This window comes from Nycticebus coucang, chromosome 2, assembly GCF_027406575.1.
Source record: "Nycticebus coucang isolate mNycCou1 chromosome 2, mNycCou1.pri, whole genome shotgun sequence".
In the NCBI taxonomy this organism is placed as follows: Eukaryota; Metazoa; Chordata; class Mammalia; order Primates; family Lorisidae; genus Nycticebus; species Nycticebus coucang.
Genome location: NC_069781.1, coordinates 167702300 through 167724322, shown reverse-complemented (window position 1 = coordinate 167724322; position 22023 = coordinate 167702300). Strand labels below are relative to the sequence as shown.

Genomic DNA, 22023 nt, shown 5'->3' with positions numbered 1-22023 from the left:
AGTTTCTTAAGTCAAAAAATTAAGTTTAAGAAGCATGTTAGTATTGTACCCTCAATGAATCTCCAACAATAAAAAATAAATAAATAAATAAATAAAAAGAAGCATGTTAGTTAAGTCTCTATGCAGACAATTTTATTTGTTTAGAAACCAGATCGGGCCAGGCGTGGGGCTCCCACTTGTAATCCTAGCAACTCTGGGAGGCTGAGGCAGATAGATCACCTGAGCTCAGGAGTTCGACGAGACTAGCCTGAGCAAGAGCAAGACCCCATCTCTACTAAAAGGTAGAGGTGTCTTGGTGGACACCTGTAGTCCTAGGAGGCTGAGGCAAAAAAATCACCTGAAGCTAAGAGTTTGAGCTCACTGTGAGCTATGACACTATGATGCCATGGCACTCTACCCAGGGCAAGAGAGTGAGAACCCATCTCAAAAAACAAACAAACAAACAAAAAAACCCACCCAGACCAAATTCTCTTGCAACAAATGTCATCACATCAAAACTTTTGTCTAAGAAATACTAAATATCTATTTAAAAGAATAAGGAAGATATTTATGAGTTAACAAGAAATAATAACTAATAAACTTTTTAAATAAAGAGAAACAAGGTGAAGAATGGTATGTATGAGGCTTTTTTTTTAAAAGAAGGGATGGTCTGTCTGTCTACCCATCCATCCATCCATCTTATCCTTGTGTATCCACAGATTCGCTTTAGAAGAATAAACAAGAAAATAGCTAGCTACCTTCAGGGAACGGAAGCTAAGAGACTGTGAGTTAGGGAGGGGAGGAAACCTTTTTTGAGAGGATACTTCTTTGGAATATCTGATTTTTTTTTTTTGCATATTCTGTATACTACCTATTAAAAAATTTAATGGAGAAATGGTCAAATTATTTGATGTAGTTGACTATTAGATTTGACAAGCAAAGCAGTTGAACTATCACTTAGATAATATCTGGTGAATAAATGAATGAAATGGTGCCCACGTTTTGGACCAGGTTAGGATTTGTATGTACTTTGTATGTACCTCCTGAACTGATGGCACACAGAGTAATAAAACAGCTAACCAATAAGCAAATACATAATCAAAAAAGAGAATTCATGGACCCCAAATGTTTGTGGGTTACCTGCTACAGAGCAGGCAGGCAAGCTAACTGGCACAGGCAGCACAAGGTCTGTTCCTAAGGTACAGACCAGAAAAATGTTAAGTCCGATACAAGCAGAAGACTGATAGTTCTCAGCTGAGGGTTGATCCAATAAGGAAAAGACTCATAAGGACTATAATTCTTTTTTTTTTTTCCAAGACGAGTCTCATTCTGGCACCCTGAGTACAGTACCATACTGTCATAGCTCATAGCCACCTCAAGCTCTTGGATTCAAGTGATCATCTTGCCTCAGTTTTTCTATTTTTAGTAGAGACAAGGTCTCGCTCTTGCTCAGGATGGTCTTGAACTCCTGAGCTCAAGCAATCTACCTGCCCCTGCATCCACAGTGCTAGGCCTGATTACAGGCCTGAGCCACTATGCCCAGCCAGGACAATAATTCTAATTAGTTATTTTTGATTAAAGCAGGTGAGAAAACATGTTAGTAGATCTTTAAGTTTCTAAGCTTTCAAATTTTAGTATTATAATAGTTCAGGGCCTTCAACTCAAGCACTATCCATCTAACAATAACACAATGGTGACCACTGTTTACATGTTTTGTAAAAGCAGTATGATAGGTGGTTTACAAAAGAATTGGGAAATGGGCTCGGCGCCTGTGGCTCAAGCAGCTAAGGCACCAGCCACATACACCAGAGCTGGCAGGTTCAAATCCAGCCTGGGCCCACCAAACAACAATGATGGCTGCAACAAAAAATAGCCGGGTATTGTGGCAGGCGCCTGTAGTCTCAGCTACTTGGGAGGTGGAGGCAGGAGAATGGCTTGAGCCCAGGAGTTGGAGGTTGTTGTGAGCTGTGATGCCACAGCACTCTACCCAGGGCAACAGCTTGAGGCTCTGTCTCAAAAAAAAAAAAGAATTGGGAAATGGTTCCTAACTTACACTGGAAGAGCAACATTTGGGGGATATTTGAGGGGATGGGGGAGTACAGTTCAGACAAGTACACAGGGAGGCAGAGAAATAGAGGACAAGAGAGGAGAACGGAAATGAAAACTGTCCCACAAGGTTGAAGATACTTCTTAATTAAACTTAAAAAAAAAAATCAATTCCATAGAGATTCAGCAATCCTGACCCAAGAAAAAGAAACAATGAAATGAACTGAACTTCTATTTCTTGATGGTATATGTTTAAACCAGAGAGAGAAAAATGAGGAAAAGAGATACCCACATCCTAGACACCAAGTGCCTACTTAAACCTCTGTAAGAAAAAAATCCAGGGAATCAAGAATTTCTTCCTAGGCCAGAAACAGGTGGCTCATGCCTGTAATCCTAGCCCTTTGGGAGGCCAAGGCAGGTAGACTGCCTGAGTTCAGGAGTTCCAGACCAGCCTGACCAAGAGCGAGACCCCATCTCTACTAAAAATAGAAAAACTAGCAGGGTGTTGTGGCAGACTCCTATAGTCCCAGCTACTCAGGAGGCTGAGGCAAGAGGATTGCTCAAGCCCAAGAGTTAGAGGTTACTATGAGCTATGATGCCATGGCACTCTACTCAGGGCAACAGAGTGAGACTCTGTCTCAAAAACGATAAGAAAAGAAGAGAAGGGCGGCGCCTGTGGCTCAGTCGGTAGGGCGCCGGCCCCATATGCCAAGGGTGGCGGGTTCAAGCCCGGCCCCGGCCAAACTGCAACCAAAAAATAGCCGGGCGTTGTGGTGGGCGCCTGTAGTCCCAGCTGCTCAGGAGGCTGAGAATCGCTTAAGCCCAGGAGTTGGAGGTTGCTGTGAGCTGTGTGAGGCCACGGCACTCTACCGAGGGCCATAAAGTGAGACTGTCTCTACAAAAAAAAAAAAAAGAAAAGAAAAACCTATGTTAGGTGGTCTTGAAAATTTTCCAAAAGGCTTTTCTTGTCTGATCTGCCTGAAATACAACAGTGTGAGTGGAAACATATCCTAGTCAGGCTTTCCACTTAATGAAGACATGTCCCTTGGGCACAGTGACGTGAGGAAAACAGAGGATTAAAAACACCACCGCCCTCAGTCACCCTTTAACTCCAGCCGGGGCGAAACTACCTTGGGAGACCTCTGAATTACTACAGAACTTGGTGAGCTGAAGTGGTTTCTTTTCCTAGATTTCTCATAAAAAGTCTACAGTTCAATAGTTTTAATTCAGCTGAGAAATCTCTAATTCTTTGGCCTGTAGAAGGCAGACAGTGCTTTCCACAGAAGAGAATTAAATTGTCCTAAGTCTTCAAATGAGAAGATGGGAACATCATTCTGCAAAATGTTTGGGTTTGTCTATGTATTTCTCATCTACATTACTTAACATGCAAATCCCCAAGCCCCATCTTCAGAGATTCCAAGTGAGCAGTGGTGGAAGCTCAGGAAATATACATTTCGTATGTATTTTCACGTACGTGGCAAGGGATTCCAACTTAGTTGGTAGAAAAACAGAATTTGAAGAACATTGCTTTCCACTCCTGAGAATGATCCTAACTATCCTACCAAGAAAGAAAAACAATAACAAAAAGCAATTTGTAGGGTGGCGCCTGTGGCTCAGCAGGTAGGGTGCCGGCCCCATATGCCAAGGGTGGCGGGTTCAAACCCAGCCCCTGCCAAACTGCAACAAAAAAATAGCCGGGCATTGTGGCGGGCGCCTGTAGTCCCAGCTACTTGGGAGGCTGAGTCAAGAGAATCGCCTAAGCCCAAGGATTTGGAGGTTGCTGTGAGCTGTGTGAGGCCACGGCACTCTACCGAGGGTGATAAGGTGAGACTCTGTCTCTACAAAAAAAAAAAAAAAAGCAATTTGTAGATTTCTAGGGCTGGACGCCCTGGCTCACGCCTGTAATCCTAGAACACTGGAAGCCTGAGGTGGTGGATTCCTTGAGATCAAGAGTTTGAGACCAGCTTGAGCAAGAGTAAGATCCTGTTTCTAGTACAAACAGACAAATTAGCCAGGTGTTATAGTGGGCGCCCACAGCCCCAGCTACTTGGGAGGCTGAGGCAAGAGGATCATTTGCACCCAGGAGTTTGAGGTTGCTATGAGCTATGATGACCCCTGGCACTCAACCCAGGATGACAAAGTGAGACTCTGTCTAAAAAAAAAAAAAAAAAAAAACAAATTGTAGACTTCTAAACAGTGTAATTGCCGGGTGGCGCCTGTGGCTCAGTGAGCAGGGTGTCGGCCCTATATACCGAGGGTGGCGGGTTCAAACCCAGCCCCGGCCAAACTGCAACCAAAAAATAGCCGGGCGTTGTGGCGGGCGCCTGTAGTCCCAGCTACTCGGGAGGCTGAGGCAGGAGAATCGCCTAAGCCCAGGAGTTGGAGGTTGCTGTGAGCTGTGTGATGCCACGGCACTCTACCGAGGGCAATAAAGTGAAACTCTGTCTCTACAAAACAAAAAACAAAAAACAGTGTAATTGCAAAAATATTTTTTTTCTATTGTTTTAATATAAAGGGTTCAGAAATTGGTTACAGATCCTATATACAAGAGGCAAGTCTGGTACAAATGGGAATATGACTCGAATCAAATGTTGACCCCTGAGAGTGATATTCTCTGGACATTTTCAAAATACTAATCAAGGCCAGGCTTACTTTAAATTTAACCTTAATAGCACAGTGTGGATTTAAGAATGGGTAGTACACATTAGAAGAGGAAGATAAGCAACCCAATAGTACTTACAACACGTTTAAAGAACTATTTCATTCCCTTTTCACAAGCAATTCAAGAGTTCAGAGCAGCAAAATCTAGCAAGATGCATGAGTTAATATACACACTCTGGATTGCAGGTCAACAGATGGTAGACAGTTCAAGCAAACAATCTCTTGAGTTGACAGAATTCTTGTATCTAGGCCAACTTTAGCTGCTGTTGTCAAACCTGTTCAGAAATTCTGGCTCAATGAGGAATGGGAGGAAAGCAAGAGCTCAGAACTAGGGAAAGGGGAGCGAGACAGCATTGCTCCCGTATGTTCTGGGCAGCACTTAAATGGCTTTCCCTTTAAATTAGGGGGCCTGGGTTGGGCAACAAAGTGAGATCTAGTCTCCACAAAACTTAAGAAAAATGAGCTGGGTGTGGCGGTGCACACCTGTAGTCCCAGCTACTTGGGAAGTTGAGGCAAGAGCATCACCTGAGGCCAGGAGTTTGAGGTTGCTGTGAGCTAGGCTGATGCCACCATACTCTAGCCTGGGCAACAAAGTAAGACTCTGTCTCAAGTAAGTAAATAAATAAAAGTTTTTATAGAGTGAGTCAGAATATAACAATTTATCCCTTAGGCCCCAAATTAAAAAAAAAATATTCTATTAGTAGATTGCACTCAAGCTTAGGCGACAGGCCAAGACCTTCTCAAGATAAATTAGTCAACAGATAAATAAATGAGAGGACAGGGTAACAGCTACCTGAAGGACAGAAGTCAAGGGAAATTGGAAGGGAATAAGGGAGATGAACCACTCAGCTTGTGGGAAGCAGAAAAAGCTTCCATACTTTCTTCCTCGTACATAATGTAGTACACATTAAAGTTTTCAAATAGTCAATCTTTTGTTTTTCCCATCTCATTGCATCACTGGGAAGTGTGCAGCCTCCAGGATAAAAGAATTAAATTTGGGAAAAGGAACAGAAAGGCCTCTGTATTACAGGTAAAGAGTATAACTAAACTTGTAAGGAAAAACCAACTTTTCAATTCTTCTTACAACACAGAAGCAATTATTACCACTTGTTCTATATAATGTAAGAGTACAATATTTATTTCTCTGTAACCAAACCTATAAACTAATTTCTTTCAAAACCATACGGGACATAGCTTGGGCATTCCAATTTTTTAAAAAAACATGTAGAAGCATTAAGAAAATGTTTCCTGCCGGGCGTGGTGGTTCACACCTGTAATCCACTATGGGAGGCTGAGGAGGGAGAATTTTTTAAGCTTAGGAGTTTGAGACTTGCCTGAGCGAGAATGAGACCCTGACCCCTAAAAAAAAAAAAGAAAAACCAGCCGGGCACCGCAGTGAGCACCTGTAATTCCAGGGGCTTCCAGAGGCTAAGGCAGTGGTATGCCCACAGCCTGAGTCTGAGGTTGCAGTGAGTTATGACACCATTGCACTCTGCCTCAACAAAAAAAAAAAGAAAGAAAGAAAGAAAGAAAGCTGTTCAAGACTCAGCTATTCTTTTTTTCCTGAGATGGTACTGAGTCCAAATTCCTCAAAAATGGGATTTTTTTTGCTTGGGGAAAAAGTGGTTTACTTTTTAAGTTTTAACTCCCTTTTTAACTTCTCTTAAGATAATTTTTTAAATTAAAAGAAGTTCGCACTCTCTTCTGGAGGGAGGAGAGAAGGGGAAAAAAAGCAAAAGAAATTCTACTTGAGTAAACAGAAATATAAACACTTAAAACATAAAACAAGCTGGTAATTTCTTACCTTGTTACCTTGAGGTTTAAGGTCACTCTGCTCAAAAGAGGAAAACAAATATTTTAAGTTACATCCAAATGAACTCTTATATTCTGTGCTTGTTTGTAACATGGGAACCTGAGACTACATTCTGGTGACAGTAGATTCCCTGAGAGTCTTCTGGGTCTGCAGAAGGTACTGATGAAAAATTACCACTCTGAGTAAGTACATCAAGGACATCCAAAGTTACTACCGTTAGCAAGGAACTTGCAACAACAGTCAAACTACTATTTTATTTTTTTAATGTTCATACATAAGCAAAATATTTTATTTTTTTTTATTGTTGGGGATTCCTTGAGGATACACAGAAGCAGGTTACATTGATTGCTTTTGTTAGACAAGAACCCTCTTGCAAACCACTATTTTAGATAGAGATGTTATTAATCACATTATAAAAACATTTCAATCAATAAAAATAGTAATTTAAAATCAATTCCCTTAGCTTTCTAGAGATATACATGTGCTGCTTGGCCAAACAAGAGTAAGGCTTGATGACTTTAGAGAAAATTTAGGCTGATGGCTGGGTAGAATTAATTTTCAGTTTAATAATTTATTACCTCATCCTGTTCAGTGATTATTTGGTAATTTTCTCTGCCTAAGCTCTCCTAGCTCTCTGAGCGTTCTTACCGGATGGACATCACCAATATAGTACTGCTTTAACATTTCTCTGGCATCAGAAGAGTGGCCTACATCTTCAAAGCTTTCACTTGCATCTACACCAGCTTGTTCCAGCAGAACCTCTTCTCCACCAGGATGCTACAAGGAAAAGATATTTACTGAACACAGAGTTCTCTGAAAAGCAAGCCAATATAAGTTACTTTCCCACTCCACTTTCCTTTGTCTTTTCTCCCTTAAATGGGAATAATGGAGCAAATTGATACCATGTGCCACTTGACAGGATGCAATGGGAAGACCACAGAATAACTTCGGTGATATTCTAGCCAAAAAACGCATAATATGGGGCATATTGTGAGGAACCCTAGGACAACTACAAATTGAGAGATATTCTACAAAATCTCTGTGGACAGCTCTGGCTTGTGATCTCCAATGATACCAAGGTCCTGAAAGTTAGGAAAAACTGAAGAAATTGTCCCAGACTAAAGGACAACAGAGAGACATGACAACTGGGAACAACATGTGATCCTGAGTTGGTTCCTTTTGCCAATATTATCCAGACAGCTCTGCAGAAACCCAAATGGGGACTCTAAGAAATACGGATTTCTTTATTCTATCCTTGCAACCCTTCTGTAAGTTTGAAATTGTTTCAAAATAAAAAGTTAAATAGGCCAGGCATTATGGCTCATGCCTATAATCCTAGTACTCTGGGTGGCCAAGGCAGATGGATCACCTGAGCTCAGGAGTTTGAGAGCAGCCTGAGCAAAGTGAGACCCAAATAGAAAAATTAGCCAGGCATAGTGGCAAGTGCCTGTAGTCCCAGCTACTTGGGAGGCTGAGGCAAGAGAATCGTTTAATTAAGCCCCGGAGTTTGAGGTTGCTGTGAGCTATGATGCCACAGCATTCTACTGAGGGTGACATAGTAAGACTGTCTCAACAACAAGAACCAAAAAAAGCAGACAACAGATACACATAGGCTTACACATGCATAAAATACCCCTAGAAATGCTGAAGAGACCCTGGTGGCTAGGAGACAAGGTGGGAAGAAAGACCTCACTGTATACTTAAGTAAAGCATTATCTGCTCAGAATACAGTTTTTAAAAAAATCACATTTAGCACAGTCCTTGACTTAAACACGCAATAAACATTTACTTATAATTAGCAAATTGAGAATTTACATTATTCAACATACCCAAATTTATATTTTGGAAACACTACGTAATGCTTTTTACTTACTTTTTAAACAATCACTTAACAGTGAATAATATCATTCCCATCTTAAGTATTAATTCAACTCAAGTACAAAAACTCTAAGCGTAACCTCTCAGTGATAGTCACATGCCCACGAGCTCCCTGAGGATAAGGAAAATTCTATTTTTGTCTCCTAAAAGGTCCCCACCCAGCGAGTGGTCTCACATCCCAGTCTTTAAGCATGCTATTTTAAAACAAAAGTAAGACAGTAACTATTTGTTATTACATCTGTAACCTTTCAGGTGTGCTTTTTGTCATTGGAAATAAGTCATTAGCTCTGAACTTATGTTCCAATTTGCTCTAAGCACCTCAGCCATAGAAGACCTTTTTTCCCTTATGACACATCCCACCTATTATGTTTCCTCTAAGAACAAAAGGACAAGACTTAGCAGCTAATTTCCTGCACAGTTCTTTCTGCAAAGTACTTTCACTTTCATCAATCTCTCATCACTTATAAATAAATGAATAAACATGAGAAAATACATTGCTTTCTTTTAAATGTAGAAGTAAAAATTATATATTGTGATAAATGTGAAAAAAAACAAGAATAAAGAATCCAGAAATATCTGGTGACCAGAAGTTCAAATCCTTGGGGATAAAGAGGGTCACGGTCTCAATTAAGCCACTGAGACCGGCAAAGGTGCTAGCTCCAAAAGAGGACTCTCGAATGGGGAGTAGACGAGAGGGTCAGCGAAACTTGGAGCAGCTGAAATGGCAGGAGCTATAGTTTATCCCACTGACTTCCCTCTTCTAAGTTTCCCCAGGAAAGAGGCCCATTGGAACCCTGGAGGAGCTGTGTGCAGACTTTATACAAGGAAGTGCTTTCAAACAGCCTGGGAGTGGACTGTGGCTGGTGCAGTGATGTGCTGCCCAGACACTCCCCCAGCCCCCAACCCCTACAGGGATCCCCTCTGCTGAGAGGGTACCTCATTCAGTCACATCCACTTCCCAGAGTGGCCAAAATCCAGAGGCTGATTTTTGCAGGTGTGTTGGTGAGGAAGCCTGGCACCCTCACCCCAACTTGGAACAACTGTACTGGCTCATCCCAGCTCCAGAACAGCCCAGAGAATCATCAAGACAATAAATCAGCTCAGCTTCTCCCTCCACTCAATCCTGAATCCTTCCCTTCCCAGGTGTTGATCCAGAGAGCATCCCTACTAAAACCCTACACATTAATCTCCATCTCAGAAGCTGCTCCACGAGAAACCCCACTGTAACAACAGACCTAGTTCTTCATCTTCTCTTACATGTTACACCAGTGAAAGATTCATTACTCCCTCCACACACGCTCTCTGCCAAGAAACAATAGGAATGTGTGCTCCACCCAAACCAGGGAAGAGAGAGCCCTGGGACCCAGGAAGCTGGAATCCAGCGAAGATTCAACAGGAAGCTTCACCTGGCACCTCTGAAAAGGGCCTGGGGCATGGCCAGTCCGTATCAGAGCTGGAGCATAAAAATATTCAAGAGGGTCTTCTCCTGGGAGAAGAAAATGAAATCTGTAATGGCCTGATGTGCATATTGAGAACATCCTAGACTTCCACAGTTCCAGTAGGGAGATAAAAGCTATAGGAACCTAGGAAACAAAGCCAACAAACAGAACAGGTAAGGCGATTATTAGCATCTGAGAAACCAAAAATGGGGAGAAACCAAAATAGAATTTGTGCTCACTGTTGGGCTGGGCTGTGAACTATATTTGCTTAGTTCTCATCATGTGAACACTGAATATTGACAAACCATGAAGCTATTAGGAAAACAGGAAGAGGGGCAAGCCTCTTATCCCTGCCTATATGGTGACTGGGAAAGTAAGAGCGACTCCTACTTTCTTCAACTGGAGGCCAACAGACCTTATCCAAAGTTGACAATTAAAACAGAGAAATAGGATAAACTGGTTATTTGGACATATGGGAATAAACCACCATAAGAAATAACTGAAAGAGTTGCAATTTGCAGCTCTGGTGAGAGCAAATCCAGGTAAGGAAGGGGAGTAGGGGCTGCTCTTTTTGTTGTAACTTGTGTAGAACTATTGGCTCTTTAACATTGTAGACATGTGGGTTTTTTTTAAATATATATTAACTTTTTGAATTATGAGAGCTCCATAAATGATTGATTGATTTGTCTAATATAAACTAATGGATTATTTTATTTTCAATAAAAAGTGCCAGGAAAGAGCAAATCCTTGCTATCAAATAAACAAAAAAAAAAAAAAAAAGAATCCAGAAATAAGTACACTTAACAATTTGGTGCATAAATTCTATTGCTTGTCCTATACCTTCTTTCAATCATTATTCGACAATTTCTATTGAGGCTGTACTAGTTTATGTAGTTGGTAGTGATAATAAGTTTTTGTATTCTTACAAAAGTGAATTCATACAGTACATACATGTTCTATAGCCTTTCTTTGTTTCACTGAAGCAAGGGGGATCAGAGTGATTCCAAAAACCCTAGTTTAGTAGCTCTCACTCTAAAATGTGCTCATAATAGAGATGGCTGAGAACAAGCAAAAAGATGTCAGAGAACTCTTGGTTTCTGTTTTAGAACACTATGATCTTTAGATATTGTTATTTACAATCAAACGGATGCAGGGCTGTAGTGGGCCTTCAACAACCCAGCTGAAAGCAGCGTGCTAGGCCCAAAGCCACAGCAGAGTCTCTGGCCAGTACTAAAGCAAGAGAACGCCCAGGCTGAGAGGCATGAGAAAGCCTTTAGGAGAACTGGAAGAGAGCCCCACCACCTGAGCAGAAGCCAGGCTAGCTCTCAGTGGAGATGGCAGGCAGAAGCTGCTCCAACTCAGCCCCTGGATAGTCCTGCCACATTTATCACCTTTTTGGACATGACCCTCCACTACCTGTTCATCCTGCTGCAGAGCAGCACGCTCATCCAGGAGCAAGGATGTGAAGCAGTCTTCAGGGAAAATGGAAATTACATTCCCAGAAAGTCTTTCTTGACATGAAAATAATACTTCAACAACCCAGAGAATGGGTTTTTCAAAAACCTAAAAGAAAAACAATGCCACTTTCTCCCACTATACTCTTGGACCTGATGAAAGAGAATGTAGCAAATGTCCTCCCTAGGATTCTTACTGGTCCATTAATCAGCCTGACACTCTTTGGCTTTGTCACAACCAAGGTCCTGCTTCCACTAACCCTCTGTTTTAAGCAGCAAGGAATCAAATCACCCACATTAGAAGCAATCTGGGTGAGTTCTGCATCCCAGTCTTTCCTCAATGTATGTGGGCCTTAAAGCATGTACTCTGATCCTGGGCCAAGATAGCAGCAATAGTCAATAAGGATTGAGGCAAGAGCAGATGACTGCGGCAGCGAAGGCCCTGCCAGACACCAACAAAGTTTCCAAGACAAAATAAGTTTTGAAGCTGATGGTACCACGTGATGTCAAAGAAAAGCTCATCTCCAAAGAACAGACCTCCAATTTGAAGGCATATTCAAAAAGGAATTATAGAACTCATTTTCTTTTTTTTAAGACCAAGCAGAGATTTTCTCTGCCAGAACTTGGTGGAGCCCTTAACTTGCTCATGTTCATTTGAAATGGAGCCTCTCAGAATAAAAAGAAAGAAGTGTTGGCAGCACCTGTGGTTCAGTGGGTAGGGCGCCAGCCCCATATACTGAAGTTGGTGGGTTCAAACCTGACCCTGGCCAAATTGCAACAAAAACATAGCCTGGTGTTGTGGCGGGCACCTGTAGTCCCTGCTACTCAGGAGGCTGAGGCAAGAGAATTGCCTAAGCCCAGGGGTTGGAGGTTGCTGTGAGCTGTGTGACGCCACGGCACTCTACCGAGGGCGATAAAATAAAACTATCTCTACAAAAAATAAAAAGAAAGATGTGTGAGCTGGTGGGCATGCAACAAGGATCATTCTTATCAGAGCCACATTCCCCTTTATGCCTGAAACTAGAAGAAATGAGGAGTATGTGCTGGGTGACTTGCAGGGAAAGAGACATTTTAAAATGTTTTTTTTTTTTTTTTTTTTGGTAGAGACAGAGTCTCACCTTATCGCCCTCGGTAGAGTGCCGTGGTGTCACACAGCTCACAGCAACCTCCAAATCCTTGGGCTTAGGCAATTCTCTTGACTCAGCCTCCCAAGTAGCTGGGACTACAGGCGCCCGCCACAACGCCCGGCTATTTTTTTTTTTGGTTGCAGTTTGGCCGGGGCTGGGTTTGAACCCGCCACCCTCGGCATATGGGGCCGGCGCCCTACCCGCTGAGCCACAGGCACCACCCTTAAAATGTTTTTAATTCTCCTTCTGGTACCTCTAGAAATGAAAGGCAGACAAAGGGGGAGAAACTCAAGCTCGTGATAATATATAAAAACTTACCAAACTTGAATCTTTAGAAACAGGATTATGGACTATAACTAATTATTATGTGCAGTCTTTCTGACTTCCTTTTTTTTTTAGAGATAGGTCTTGCTCTGTCATCTCGGCTGGAGTGCAGTGGCACAATAACAGCTCACTGTAGCCTCAAACTACTAAGCTCAAGGGATCCTCCAGCCTCACTATAGTAGTGGGAAATTTTATGTTATATGTATATTACCACATTAAAAAATGGGGGGAAAAGCCCCAGATTCTAAGGAATATAAATAAATGTGTTCATGATTTTGGAATAATTACTAAGAATATTGGTTATTCTGAATTATCATAGGTATACGGTACCTTTCCTTCCTTCTTTATTTGTGGAGACAAGAGTTTCACCCTGTCACCCTGGGTAGAGTGCCATGGTGTCATAGCTCACAGCAACCTCAAACTATTGGACTAAGAGATGCTCTTGCCTCAGCCTCCCGAGTAGCGGGGACAGGCAGCTGCAACAATGCCTGCAGGGCTAGATATTTTAGTAGAGATGGTGTCTCATTCTTGCTCAGGCTGGTCTCAAATCTGTGAACTCAGGCAATCCACTAGCTTCGGCTTCCCAGGAGTCCAGAGTTTGAGGTTCCTGTGAGGTATGATATTGTCATGGCACTCTACCCAAGGTGACAGAGTGAGACTCTGTTATGCAATTGACATTTATAAAGAAACATGTAGACCAGGCACGATGGCTCACCCTGTAATCCTAGCACTTTGGGGGATCAAGGTAGGAGGATTGCTTGAATCCAAAAGTTTGAGACAAGCCTGAGCAAGAGACCCGATCTCTAGGAAAAAAAAATTAGGCAGGCATGGTAGTATGTGCCCACAGCCCCAGTTACTTGGGAGGCTGAGGCAGGAAGATTAATTGATCCCAGGAGTTTGAGGTTGCTGTGAACTATGATGATGCCACTTCACTCTAGCCTGGACAACCGAGTGAGATCCTGTCTCAAAGAGAGAGAGACAGAGAGAGAGGGAGAGGGAGCTGAATATTTTACGGATTAGGCATAAGGCAGAGTTTAAAAAATTTTTTTAGCTGCAGAATACTTTTTTCAAGCAATATTTTGGACAGAAGCCCAATACACACAATCAAGTATACATGATTAAAGTGCACAGCAATCTTCAAGAATTAATTTGAAAATTAGTAACAGACAAAAAAAGAAGTAAGACTAGATTTCAAATTAAGTAATACTTGTGGCAGACACAAGGCAGTAAGTTCTGGAATATGAATTTAATTTCAGTCCTGCTTGGTCTGAGAAAATAGCAGGAACTCAAAGTACAAAAGGCTAAGCTCCATCAGCCCCATCTTTAGAGAGCATATTTATAAACCATCAGCACCCAGAAATGTGCTATAGCAAACTTAATGTCGCTATCAAAACTTAAAATGTACCAGAAGTAGTCAGAGAAGAAAGAAAGCAACTAGAATAAGGTACAGAGAGCTCCACTCCTTACACCAGTTCAAAGACTATAAGGCTAGTGGTAGGTAAAAGAGTATGTTCTAACATGTTGTGATGGAGGGGCCAAGTTTCAATCTCAGAGGCCTGACAATCAACAGATTTGGTCCAACCAGTTCCTGTTTGCAAGTAGTGATAAATGAGGTCTTGGCTTCAAAAAAATACACAGGATTAAATCTTCATGACTTTGAATTAAGGATGGTTTCTCTCTCTCTTTTTCTTTTTTTTTGTAGAGACAGAGTCTCACTTTATGGCCCTCGGTAGAGTGCCGTGGCCTCACACAGCTCACAGCAACCTCCAGCTCCTGGGCTTAAGAGATTTTCTTGCCTCAGCCTCCCGAGTAGCTGGGACTACAGGCGCCCGCCACAACGCCCGGCTATTTTTTGGTTGCAGTTTGGCCGGGGCCGGGTTTGAACCTGCCACCCTCGGCATATGGGGCCAGCGCCTTACCGACTGAGCCATAGGCGCCGCCCTCTTCTCTCTCTTTTTTATTTTTGGAGACAGAGTCTCACTATGTCACCCTCAGTAGAGTGCCATGGCATCATAGCTCACAGTAACCTCCAACTCTTGGGCTTAAGCAATCTCCTGCCTCAGCCTCCCTAGTAGCTGGGACTACAAGCACCCACCACAATGTCCAGCTGTTTTTTTGTTGCAGTTGCCATTGTTGTTTAGCTGGCTCAGGCCGGGCTCCAACTCACCAGCCTCTGTGCATGTGGCTGATGCCGTAACCACTATACTATGGGCGCTGAGCCTTTTTTTTTTTTTTCCTGGAGACAGAGTTTCACTCTCTGATCTTGGGTAGAGTGCTTGGGCATCATAGCTCACAGCAACCTCAAACTCTTAAGAGTTCAAGCAATACTCCTGCCTCAGCCTCCTGATTAGCTGGGACTATAGGTACCCACTACAAGGCCCAGGTAGGTTTTCTATTTTTAGTAGGGATGAGGTCTCACTCTTGCTCAGGTTGGTCTCAAACTCCTGAGCTCAAGCAATCCACCCACTTCAGCCTCCAAAAGTGCTAGGATTACAGGATTATAGGCGTGAGCCACTACCCTTGGCCTGGATGGTTTCTTTGAAACATCAAAAACACAAGCAACAAAAGGAAAAACAGATAAACTAAACTCCATCAAAATTAAAAACATTTTTTCCTTCATAGAACACTATCAAGAAAGAGAAAACACAAACCTACAGAATGGAAGAAAATAATTGTAAATCATATATCTGACAAGGGACATGTATCCAGAATAAAGAACTCTTAAAACTCAACAAAAAGATATATAACTCAATTTTTAAATGGGCAGAGGATTTGAACAGACATTTTTCTCAACAAGATGCACAAATGGCATATGAAAACACACTCAATGTCATTAGTCATTAAGAAAAAGCAAATCAGGGCGGCACCTGTAGCTCAGTGGGTAGGGAACTGGTCACATACACCAGGGCTGACGGGTTCGAACCTGGCCTGGGCCTGCTAAACAACAATGACAACTGCAACAAAAAAATAGCCAGGCATTGTGGTGGGCGCCTATAGACCCGGCTACTTGGGAGGCTGAGGCAAGAGAATCGCTTAAGTCCAATTTGAGGTTGCTGTGAGCTGTGTTGCCACAGCACTCTACCCAGGGCGACAGCTTGAGACTCTGTCTCAAAAAAAAAAGAAAGAGGGCGGCGCCTGTGGCTCAGTCGGTAAGGCGCTGGCCCCATATACCGAGGGTGGCAGGTTCAAACCCGGCCCCGGCCAAACTGCAACCAAAAAATAGCCGGGCGTTGTGGCGGGTGCCTGTAGTCCCAGCTACTCGGGAGGCTGAGGCAAGAGAATCGCTTAAGCCCAGGAGTTGGAGGTTGCTGTGAGCTGTGTGAGGCCACGGCACTCTACCGAGGGCCATAAAGTGAGACCCTGTCTCTACAAAAAAAAAAAAAAAAAAGAAAGAAAAAGTAAATCAAAACCACAATGAGATTCCACTTCCCACCTCAGAGAATGGCTATTATCAAAAAGACAGTAACAAGCGTTAGCAAGGATATAGAGAAATAAATTGGCTTATTAGGAACTGAGCCACACAGCAGGAGGTGAGCACCAGGAAGGTGAACAAAGCCTCATCTGCATTTACAGCCACTCCCCATCTCTGGCATCATCGTCTGAGCTCCGCCTCCTGTCACATCAGTGGTCCCATTAGATTATCATAGGAATGCAGACCCTATTGTAAACGGTACAAGGGTTGCGTGTTCCTTATGAGAATCTAATGACACCCTCACCCCTTGTCCAAGGAAAAATTGTCTTTCATGAAACTGGTCCCTGGTGCCCTGCTTTAAAGGATGAATTTTACCACATATGAATATCTCAATGAAGCTATTCTTTAATTTAAAAAATTAGCCCATGGCAAGCCATTCTGGAAAAGCTGCTGAATGATGCAGAGAGGTCAAGCGGGATGAAAACAAAACATCACTGTGTTTGTCGGTAAGGAGGTCAACTCTCTAAAGATTATAGCAGCAGTAAAACTGCAGGAATGAAAGCTTTATAGGACTCTGAAATGGAAACAGAAAATATAGTACAGTAGGAGAAACTGCGTAGTAAAACAACAGAAGAAAGAAGAGGCACTGGATCAAAAGAGGTTATTTTCAAGTTAGGGAGACTCATCCAATTTGATGACAAAGAATGATTTAATGGAAGGAAATAAAAGCAAAGGAATCACGTGGACATGGGGTTCTGCCACAGCTAAAAAGGGGTATAAACAGGGCAGTTTAGAAGGTGAAAATATCAACTCTTCTAGGATTGAAGAAGATTAAAGAGTGGTACAGAGAGACAAACTCAGATCAAGAAACTTCTGTAAAATGCCTTCTGCCCCCCACAAACTCCAATTAGGATCAGGCAATATGTAAATCTGAAATAATGGTGGCAAAAAGCGTGTGTGAGAGCCAGTCTGAGGGGGGTGTCTGTCGAGTGGCAGGACATGTGTGCTGTGGGGGATCTTCCTACTTTAACAGTCTCCTCCAGCACTACTCACCGCCCAGAGAGCAGAAACCAAGAGGTGAGCCAGTGAAACAGGTGACTTAAGGCTGAAGACTGATATGAAGGCCGTGGGGGCCAGAGAACACTTATGCCACTAGTAGTGCAGAGCACATTAAGACCTACAGGAATTACATTTAATTAGGAACAGTATACCCAATGTGCCCTGAATTATTTAAAAGGAAAGTATTAACAATCCAAGAGTACCAACATCTTGCTCTGCTTGCTTCTGAAAAAGATAACATCCCTAATCGGAATCAGACTTTCACACTCTCCATTGACTTTATTTTTATATTTAATTATTTATTTTGAGACAGAGCCTCAAGCTGTCACCCTGGGTAGAGTGCCATGGCATCCATCATAGCTCACAGCAACCTTCAATTCCTGAGCTTAAGCGATTCTCCTGCCTCAGCCTCCGAAGTAGCTGGGACTACAGGGGCCCGCCACAACGCCCGGCTATTTTTTGGTGGTAGTTGTCATTGTTGTTTTGCAGGCCCAGGCTAGATTCGAACCCACCAGCTCTGGTGTATATGGCTGGTGCCTTAGCGGCTTAAGCTACAGGCGCTGAGCCTCTCCATTGACTTTAATTATCCAAAATTCCTACCAGCTGGGCAGGCAAGGTGGCTCACACTATAATCCTAGCACTCTGGGAGGCCAAGGCAGGTGGACTGCTTGAGCTCAAGAGTTTGAGATCAGACGGAGCAACAGCGAGACCCCATCTCTACTAAAAATAGAAAAACTGAAGCAAGAAGATCGCATAAGACTAAGGTTGCTATGAGCTATGATGACACCATGGCACTCTACCCAGGGCAACATCTTGAGACTCTTGTCTCAAAAAAAGCCTTTACTAACTCAAGAACCCTAAAAAAGTAAAGTTTAGTAACAATAGTAGGTTCTTTCCAGTTGGACAACACTGCATCCATTCACCAGAATATATATAATCTTGCGAGTGTCAAGAAATGCCTACCCTCTCCTATCTGACATTATTAGCCAGTAACATGTTCTGGCAGTCCAAACTTCTTGGCAGTTTGGAACATATAACAAAAATAGTACTAAAACTATGCTTATATCTCATTGCTTAACCTTAGAAAAAGATTTTTTCTCAGTGAAAAATTAAGTCACTTGCAAAAACCAAATTAATTAAGGGACATAGATGCACTACTATTATAAGTAACAATCCAAACAAAATGTCCACCTACCTCAATCACTGAAAACACAGGTAAGTGACAAAGGGGCTGGGTTTGAAGATGGAGCAGAGGAATCAAAAACTATCTGGAAGCTGGGCGGTGCCTGTGGCTCAGTGAGCAGGGCGCCAGCCCCATATACCGAGGGTGGTGGGTTCAAACCCAGCCCTGGCCAAACTGCAACAACAACAACAACAACAAAAAAGCCGGGCGTTGTGGCGGGCGCCTGTAGTCCCAGCTGCTCGGGAGGCTGAGGCAGGAGAATCACCTAAGCCCAGGAGTTGGAGGTTGCTGTGAGCTGTGTGATGCCATGGCACTCTACCGAGGGCAATAAAGTGAAACTCTGTCTCTACAAAAAAAAAAAAAAAAAACTATCTGGAAGCTAGAAATAATGATTACAATTTCAGTCATTTGGACTTTTTATTTTACCTACAGTTGAAATCTACCAAAGTCATATAATTGAACCACCCAAATCAAAATCTTATCAAGAAGTACATCAGAAAAAGTTAATAAAGCAGGCTGAGAGCAGTGGCTCACACCTGTAATCCTAGCACTCTGGGTGGCTGAGGCGGGAGGATCGTTTGAGCTGAGGAGATTGAGATTTGAACCCGCCACCCTCGGCATATGGGGCCGGCGCCCTACTCACTGAGCCACAGGCACGGCCCTACCTTGGGTAATTTTTTAAAAAATTATTTTAGTTGGCTGGGTGTGGTGACTCATGCCTATAATCCTAGCATTCTGGGAGGCCGAGGCAGGTGGATTACTTGAGTTCGAGACCAGCCTAAGCAAGAGTGAGACCCTGCCTCTACTAAAAATACAAAAAACTGGCGCAGCACCCGTAACACAGTGGTTACAGCACCAGCCACATGCACTGACGCTGGTGTGGTTCGAGCCCAGCCCGAGCCAGCTAGACAACAATGGCAACTGCAACAAAAAAACAGCAAGGCATTGTAGTGGGTACCTTTAGTCCCAGCTACTTAGGAGGCTGAGGCAAGAGAATTGCTTAAGCCAGTGGTTCTCAACCCCTTTGTAATAATGAAAATATATCCTGCATATCAGATATTTACATTACGATTCATAACAGTAGCAAAATTACAGTTATGAAGTAGCAACGAAAATAATTTTATGGTTGGGGTCACCACAACATGAGTATCTGTATTAAAGGGTTGCGGTACTAGGAAGCATTAGGAAAGTTGAGAACTGGGCGGCGCCTGTGGCTCAAGGAGTAGGGCACCGGTCCCATATGCCGGAGGTGGTGGGTTCAAACCCAGCCCTGGCCAAAAAAAAAAAGGAAAGTTGAGAACCACTGGCTTAAGCCCAAGAGTTTGAGGTTGCTGTGAGCTGTGACACTACAGCACTCTACTGAGGGCGACATAGTGAGACTCTGCCTCAAAAAAAAAAAAGAAAAAAACAAAAACAAAACTGAAAGGCAAGAGGATCACTTGAGGCCAACAGTTGGAGGTTGCTGTGAGCTATGATGACACCATAGCACTCTACCTAGAGGGACAGCTTGTGACTCTGTCTCAATAAATAAATAAATAAAAATTATTTTAGAAATAGAGTCATGCTCTGTAGTCCAGGCTGGTTTCAAACTAATGTTCCCAAACAATCCTCCAGCCTCAGCCTCCCAACTAGCTGGAATTACAGGTGCAAGCCATCACGTCTAATTTAAAACACCATCTTAACCATTTTCAAGTATACAATTCAGTGTTATTTAAGAACATTATATTGTTGTTGTAGCCATAACCACCATCCATCTTCAGAACTCTTTTCATCTTACAAAACTGAAACCCTGTAGCCATTTAAAACATTTTTTGATTTAAAGTCTATTTTGTCTGATATTAATAGAATCACCTTACTCTTTTTTGGTTACTATTTACATTGAACTCTGATCTAAAGTGAATCTCCTGGTGAAAGTATTTGGTTAGATCATGTTTTTTCATCCATTTTGTCAATCTCTCTCTTCACTGGAGAGTTTAATTCATTTGCATATAAAGTAATTGCTGCTCAGGAATGACTTCTGTCATTTTGCTATTTGTTTCTTATATACCGCAGAGCTGTTTTGCCTGCTGCATTAGCCCACATCCCAGCACAGTTTTTCTGTCCCTGGCATCCTTAATTCCTATAGGAGCAGTCTCATCACCCTTGGTCATTGACTTTGTGGGGCAATGATGCCAAAACAGTGATGTTTCATTAGCATTATAGACTTGTTCTGGTGTCAGATTTTCATTTTCTTCCCTAAAGCTGCTAACATTCCCTCCTACTTTTCCTTTTAAATTTCACATTTATGTCTGTAATCAATTTTGAACTTTTTTCTTTGTATATATTAACAGCCAGAGACAAAAAGTTCATTTATATGTATATATATATATATATACCAATCTCCAGTTGTCCCAGCATCACCTATTAAAACATCTGTCTTTCCTCTAGTTAACACTGGTGCCTTTGTCAAACAACAGTTGACCATATGCATGACCATCTATTTCTGGACCCTATTCTGGTCACCTGGCATGTCTAACTTTATACCAATACCACATTAACTTTTTTTTTTTTTTTAATTATTCTGAGGCATGGTTAGAGTTGAGAAGCACTGCTTTAAAAGTCTGCCATTCAGTATGGGGGAAAACAGTAGCTTTAAATGTGAGAACCAGCAGCATCACCTGGAAACTTGTTAAAATGCCAATTCTGGCCTGGCATAGTGGCTCATGCCTATAATCCTAGCACTTTGGGAGGCTGAGGCAGAAGGATTGCTTAAGGTCAGGAGTCTGAGATCAGCGTGTGCAACACAGTAAGACCCGTATACATAAAAAATAGAAATCAGTCAGGCATAGTGCCATACACCCTGTAATCCCAGCTACCTGGGAGGCTGAGGCAGGAGAATCACTTAAACCTAGGAGTCAGAGGTTGCAGTGAGATATACTGATGTCACTATACTTAAGCCCAGAAGATAGAGTAAGATTCTACCTCAAAAAAAAAAAAAAAAAAAAAAAAAAGAAGGAGCTACTTGGGAGGCTGAGGATATAGGATAGCTGGAACCTAGGAGTTTGAGGTTGCTGTGAGCTACAATGCCACGGGTGACAGAGTGAGACTCCGTCTCAAAAAGGAAAAAAAAAAAAAAAGAAGAAAAAGAAAGAGAGAAAGAAATGTATATTGTGAGGTCCTAACCCAGACTTCCTAAGCCAAAACTTCCAGGAGTTGAGTCCAGCAATCTGTGATTTAACAAGTCCTCCAGAGGGCGGCACCTGTGGCTCAGTCGGTGGGGTGCCGGCCCCATATGCCGAGGGTGGCGGGTTCAAACCCAGCCCCGGCCGAACTGCAACAACAACAAAAAAAAATAGCGGGCGGGTGTTGTGGCGGGCACCTGTAGTCCCAGCTACTCGGGAGGCTGAGGCAAGAGAATCGCTTAAGCCCAGGAGTTGGAGGTTGCTGTGAGCTGTGTGATGCCATGGCACTCTACCGAGGGCCATAAAGTGAAACTCTGTCTCTACCAAAAAAAAAAAAAACAAGTCCTCCAGAATACTGATGTATACCAGTTTGGGACCCACTGGTGCAGAAGAAAAATAACTACTATAGAATAAAATTCAGGAAACCTGAGTTCCAGACAGGTTCTTACCTCCCACTAGTTGTATCGCCTTGGGAAAATCATCAAAG

The 22023-nt window shown here is 42.6% G+C and overlaps 1 protein-coding gene across 1 annotated transcript in view; it reads right to left on the bottom strand.

The window, feature by feature from the left end:
* LOC128596043 (cytochrome b5 type B) overlaps positions 1-22023 on the bottom strand; it is a 51942-nt gene that overhangs the window by 14115 nt on the left and 15804 nt on the right. Inside the window, exons 2-3 of the mRNA XM_053605392.1 lie at positions 7148-7276; positions 6491-6517 (exon numbers count right to left, since the gene is read on the bottom strand). Coding sequence (XP_053461367.1) covers positions 6491-6517; positions 7148-7276 — 156 coding nt within the window. The remainder of the gene's footprint in view (positions 1-6490; positions 6518-7147; positions 7277-22023) is intronic.